Genomic DNA, 6,641 nt, shown 5'->3' with positions numbered 1-6,641 from the left:
TAATATGAAAACAACAAAATCAATATCACAAAAAATAAATAATCATTACAAATCTATTTTAAGTTGATAAAAGATAAATTTATGAGACGAAATATTTTGTCTTAGCACACAAAAATGTTTAACCCAGACTTTAAATGCATTCACGAAAGAAATATCACCGCTTAATTCTTAAACAAAGGATTTAGTTCATCTTAGAAGAAACTAACTCATGATCTTTTTGATTATAGATCACATGAGAGTGATAAATTATAAGATTAGGTTTTGTATCAAAATTCTTTGTGAACCGATCTTTGTTATTATTTGATTGAGTTGAATCTTGAATAAGAACATCTTGAATCGCCTTTGGCATGGGTTCATCTTTCATTACACTTCTCCAGTATTCTTTAGGGCCTTCTCTTGCATCATGGAGACTTGCTAGCTAAACACCAAAAACCAGAAAAATAGTTATAGAAAATTGGAAAAATTCAAGAATTTTGAATAAAATTGCACTCTACATGAACATGAAAATGAATGAACCCTTACTAGAATAAGGGAGAAGAAAAACAAACTAGTCGAAAGAGATCTCATGTTTTTATGTAGTTGAAGGTTTTAGCGAGTAAAATAAGTATTTATTGGCATTTATAGATGGTGTAATTTGGCTGGGCCATAAAAGCTAGTGGGACCCACGTTATCAAACCTATTAAACAAAGTGCAACAACTCAATACAGTATTATTTTATTTTATTTTTTTTCTTTTTTTATAATTATATTTAGTTGTTTAGAATGATTTTTTAATACTCGTTATAAATTTAAATATATTATTGAGATTATTTTATTTTTATTTAGATAATGATATAAATTTGTTTTAATTTGACATGTATCATATATATAACATATATTCTACTCAAATTCATTTTTTATATCATTATATAATATGTTTATTATATTGTTATAAAGTATATTTTTCATACAATATATATGTTGGAATATTAACTTTTATGAATGAACATTAACTTTTATGAGTGTCTGAAGGCAAAGAAATTTAATAAACTGTATGATATTTTTCAATGAATATAATACCTTAAATATCATTTGAATTAAAAACTAATTACACTTTTTAGTTGTTATAATTCACCGAGTTCAATGATAAGAACTTTGTAATTTATATCGATACAATATATCATTAAAATACATAATTCACTATTTTTTTTATATCCATATAAATCATAAATGATTTTATATAAAACTAATATAATAAAATGATATTTGGGCTGTAAACGAACTGAACGTTCAACGAACTGTTCGTGAACCGTTCGGCGGGAAGTTCGCTTATGTTCGTTTATTTAATAAATGAACGAACATGAACACAAATTCTCGTTCGTTTAGTTAAACGAACGAACATGAACAATGCTCTCGTTCGTTAATGTTGTTCGTTTACATTTGTTTATGTTCATTCATATAAGCTCCTTTTATCTTCATATATGTTTAATTGTGTTTGATTACATTACTATATTATATGTTCATATATGTTTGTTTATGTTTGTTCGTTTATGTTCGTTTAGTATGTTCACGAACATAAACGAACGAACATGAACAATGTAATTTGTTAAAATAACGAACATGAACAAGAAAACTCGTTCGTTTAACCGTTCATGTTCGTTGATTTGTTCGGTTAACTTAAACGAACGAACATGAACAAGCCTCGTTCGGTTCGTTTATGTAACATCCCAAAAATTTAAGCCAAATTTAAACTTTTTCAACCATGAAATCAAATAGTGTTTTACAAAATGTTTTCAAAATATTATTCATCAGAGTGTCCCAGAAATGAGAAATATAATCATATGGATGAGGAGCGGTACGGTCAAGCCTTCGCCTTGCCATGATCTCCGGAAGTACCTGAAACAATAAACTGAAACTGTAAGCCCGAGGGCTTAGTGAGCTACCCCCAAAATACCAATACCATACCGATAATACCATATCAATAACAGATAATCAACAACATGCATATTGGGCCTTCGGCCTGACTGGACCGCCCTGCAGGGCCTGCAGTCTATCTGGATCTATCCCGAGCCTTCGATATGACTGGACCGCCATACGTGCCTACAGTCTTTCCGGACCGCTCGTAAGGTATGTTGGCCTTCAGCACAAAGCAGGACCGCCTCAACCCAAACATCAAGCAAATAACCATGTGCACAAGACTACATAAGCTAGCATATACAGACATCAGATATAACTATCTCACAGATCATCGATCACAGCAATCTCTCCTAACCAGAGCACCGACCTAAACAGGCCACTAACATCCAATCCTAACGAATCATAAGAGCATAACAACATACTGTTTATCATGTTACCGATCTAACAGATCATAACTACATGTAGCATACTGTAACCAAGATAACAACTAAAAGGGCCGGCCTTGGTGCCTTAGACCCTATTGATATAGTGAGGATAACTCACCTTGCTAGTAGCTCGGAATGATACTGTCCACACCTCTCGATATAGCTCCAACCACCTCGCCTGTACCCATAAGTGGTCCACTCAATAATTACTTAAATTACCAAAATGCCCTTGGGAGGTACAAGACATCCCACAGTCAAGTCAAGTCCCTGGTCAATGGTCAACAGTCCATGTTGACCTGTTTGCTGAATATAACTTTCTCTGTCTCGAGTCCCTCTTGATTCCAGAATGTCTCGACTCGAATCGGCGAGTCTCTAGCAGACTCGCCGAGTCGATACGCGACTCAGCTTGGAAGTCCAATCTGACTCGCCGGGTCATTTCCCAGACCTCGCCGAGTCCAAGCGGGACTAATCTGGAAAAAACCTTACCCGACTCGCCGAGTCACCTTCCAAACTCGCCGAGTCCATACGCATACTCTCATGATCAAGCGATTCTGAACTACCCCTTTGATCCAAACAGTAGATCTAGGTCCCTAGAGTGCATTAGCAACGTAAAGTTGCTACCTTTACGTATTTGCATGACTTAAAATCCACATCTAAGCTTTGAATGGGACTTTACTCATAAACAAGGGTTCCTTCATGACCCTATTAAGAACTTTATGGACTTAGGACTTAAAAGAGGTTCAGATCTGAGGTTTCAACTTCAGATCTAGCTCCCATACCAAAATCCCTTCATGAATAGCTAAAGAAAGCCCTAATCTTCACATATGAAAGATTCTAGAAGAAAAGAGGTCAAGGTGACAGCTTGATACCTCCAAAACGTGCCCAAGCTGAAGTAGACTCTGGATCCACACAAAATCCTTGATGCTAGCCTCTTGATCTACAAGTTTCCTTCACAAAATCACTTCCCAAAGCTCCAAAACACTCTCCAAGCTCACACTCACGGAAATTAGGGTTTCTGGCTCTTAAGGGGTGATAGAGGACAGTGGGAGGCGCTAATGGTCCAATATATAGGGTGCAAAAACCCTGAAATTTAGGGTTTCCTCTGTCAGCTCCTACTCGTCGAGTCCCCCAAGCCGACTCGCCGAGTCACTCATTAAATGACGTGTCCTGACCCGCTGCTACTCGACGAGTCACAGCGTCAACTCGTCGAGTAGACCTTAAAACATGAAATCTAAATGGAATAATAATGATACCTGACGGTTGGGGTGTTACAATTCTCCCCCACTTAACTTAGACTTCGTCCTCGAAGTCTGCTGTAGCGAATAACTCCGGTTAAAGCTCCCGCATCTCAGCCTCCGACTCCCATGTCCACTCGGATCCCCTCCGATGCTCCCATTGTATCTTCACCAACGGAACCTTCTTATTGCGCAGGACTTTCACTTTCCTTTCCAAAACGGCAACCGGCCTCTCAATATAATTCAGGCGCTCATCAACATGAATGTCATCCAGTGGCACCACTGCCTCTGGGTCCATAATGCACTTTCGCAATTGCGAAACGTGAAAGGTGTTGTGAATCCGGCTGAGCTCATCTGGTAATTCCAGCATGTACGCCACTTTACCAATCCTGGCGATGACCCTAAACGGCCCAATATAGCGGGGACCCAACTTTCCCCTTTTTCTGAAGCGAATCACGCCCTTCTAGGGTGACACCTTCAAGAGTACCATGTCACCAACCTGAAACTCCAAATCTGATCGGCGTCTATCAGCGTAACTCTTTTGTCGACTCTGGGTGGTCTGTAGTCGCTGTCTAATCTGCTGGATCTTTTCGGTAGTCTGCAAAACTACCTTCGTCCGACCCAACACTCTGTGTCCAACCTCACCCCAACAAATCGGGGTTCTACATTTCTGACCATACAACAGCTCAAAAGGCGGGGCGCCTATACTGGAATAATAGCTGTTGTTGTAAGCAAACTCTGCAAGAAGTAGATGGGAATCCCAACTCCCTCGGAAGTCGATAGCACACGCCCTCAGCATATCCTCGAGGGTCTGAATGGTCCGCTCACTCTGGCCGTCGGTCTGAGGATGAAACGATGTACTAAAGTGCAGGCGCTTACCCAGTTCCTCATGGAACTTCTGCCAGAAACGGGAGGTAAACCTGACATCCCGGTCAGAAACGATGGAGACCGGAACCCCATGGCGAGAGACAATCTCGCGGACGTACATGTTGGCCAATTTCTCGACCGACGAACTCTCCCGAATAGCCAAGAAATTGGCACTCTTGGTCAACCGATCCACGATGACCCATATAGCATCGAACCCCTTTGCCGTCCTCGGCAGCTTCGTAATGAAGTCCATCGTGATCTACTCCCATTTCCACATGGGAATTTATAGAGGCTGCATCTTACCATGCGGCCTCTGGTGCTCGGTCTTGACCATCCTACAGGTCAAGCACCTCTCGACATACCAAGCGATTTCTCGCTTCATACATGGCCACCAGTAACTCAAACTCAGATCGTGGTACATCTTGGTGGCCCCGGGTGTATAGAAAAACGAGACTTATGAGCCTCCTCCATCACTGTCTGCCTGACCCCACCAGACATCGGAACCCAAACCCGACCGTATCGGGTCAATAATCCACGGCTATCCTGAACAAACCGGGCGCTCTCTCCCTTGATCTTTTCCAACTTCCAGTTCTCTGGCCGCATGCCCTCAACCTGGGCATCTCTAATCAAGCTCACAAGCGGGTAATCCACCGCTATCCTCATGCACCTTGCTGGGGTAGAAGACCCAGCTGACTTACGGCTCAAAGCGTCCGCAACCACATTCGCTTTACCGGGGTGGTAAAGGATCTCGCAGTCGTAGTCCTTGACTACATCCAGCCACCTGCGCTGCCTCATGTTCAGGTTTGGCTGATCCATGATGTGCCTCAAACTCTTGTGATCCGTGTATATGGTACAACGGACCCCATATAGGTAATGCCTCCAAATATTGAGAGCGAATACCATCGCTCCCAATTCCAGATCGTGCGTAGGGTATCTCGTCTCGTGCGGCTTCAGCTGCCGCGATGCATAGGCTATCACTCGTCCTCTCCGCATGAGGACTGCCCCCAAACATGTGATGGATGCATCACAGAATACTACAAAATCCTCAACTCCCTCGGGGAGTGTCAACACTGGCGCCTCGCATAAACACTGTCGGAGGGTCTCAAACGCCCTCTGCTGCTCAGGGCCCCACCGGAAGTCCACCCCCTTCCTCGTTAGACGAGTGAGGGGTACTGCAATCTTGGAGAAATCTCGAATGAATCTCCGGTAGTGCCCTGCTAATCCCAAGAAGCTCCTGATATCTGAGGGAGATTTCGGAATCTTCCACTGCATAACCGCCTCAACTTTGGCCGGATCGACCAAAATCCCCTCCTGGTTAATGAGGTGCCTAAGGAACTGGACCTCTCGCAACCAAAACTCACACTTAGAGAACTTGGCATAAAGCCGTTCTCGCCTCAAAACTCCCAATAGGTCCCTACGGTGCTCCTCGTCCTGCTCTCGGGTCTTGGAATACACCAAGATATCATCTATGAACATAATGACCGAGCGATCAAGCATCGGTCTGCAGACCCGATTCATCAAATCCATGAACACTGCCGGCGCGTTGGTGAGCCCAAACGGCATCACCACGAACTCGTAATGACCATAACAAGTCTGAAACACAGTCTTCTCCACGTCTTCCTCTCTCACTCTGACTTGGTGATATCCGGATCTCAAATCGATCTTGGAAAACCAAGATGCACCCTGCAACTGATCGAAAAGATCATCTATCCTCGGGAGTGGATAACGGTTTTTCACCGTTAACTTGTTCAACTCCCTATAATCAATGCACATCCGGTGCGACCCGTCCTTCTTCCTGACAAAAAGGATCGATGCTCCCCATGGAGAGCTACTTGGACGAATAAACTGCTTACCCAGCAGCTCCTGCAACTGAGATGACAACTCCTGCATCTCTGGCGGTGCCAAACGGTACGGCGCCTTAGCGATAGGGGCCGCACCGGGCACTAGATCAATCCTGAACTCCACCTGCCTCTCCGGAGGCACTCCAGGTAACTCCTCCGGAAACACGTCAGCAAACTCTTTAACCACCGGAACCTTTGAAACTAAAGTCTGATCTCTGACCCGCGTATCCACCACGTATGCTAAATAACCGGCACACCCGTGCTGAATATACTGTCGAGCCCTGGCTGCCGAACAAAACCCTGATCCTACTCTGGTGCCCTCACCATATACTACCAGTTCTCCCCCACTTGGGGTTCAAACTACTACTCGCTGTCCCT

General features: G+C 43.2%; 1 protein-coding gene across 1 annotated transcript; it reads right to left on the bottom strand.

Moving 5' to 3' along the window:
* LOC145141078 (uncharacterized) lies at positions 1–580 on the bottom strand. The gene is made up of 2 exons (XM_079074423.1): positions 523–580; positions 1–418 (listed from the first exon to the last, which is right to left on the bottom strand). Exons 1-2 carry the CDS (start codon positions 565–567, stop codon positions 182–184), a joined length of 282 nt encoding a protein of 93 aa, XP_078930549.1. The 5' UTR covers positions 568–580; the 3' UTR covers positions 1–181.
* Between the last annotated feature and the right edge of the window lie 6,061 nt (positions 581–6,641).

Source organism: Lactuca virosa, chromosome 9 (genome assembly GCF_052849685.1).
Source record: "Lactuca virosa cultivar CGN04683 chromosome 9, Lactuca_virosa_CGN04683_v6, whole genome shotgun sequence".
In the NCBI taxonomy this organism is placed as follows: Eukaryota; Viridiplantae; Streptophyta; class Magnoliopsida; order Asterales; family Asteraceae; genus Lactuca; species Lactuca virosa.
Note: the sequence above shows the minus strand (reverse complement) of the source record. Positions and strands in the feature narration are given on the sequence as shown.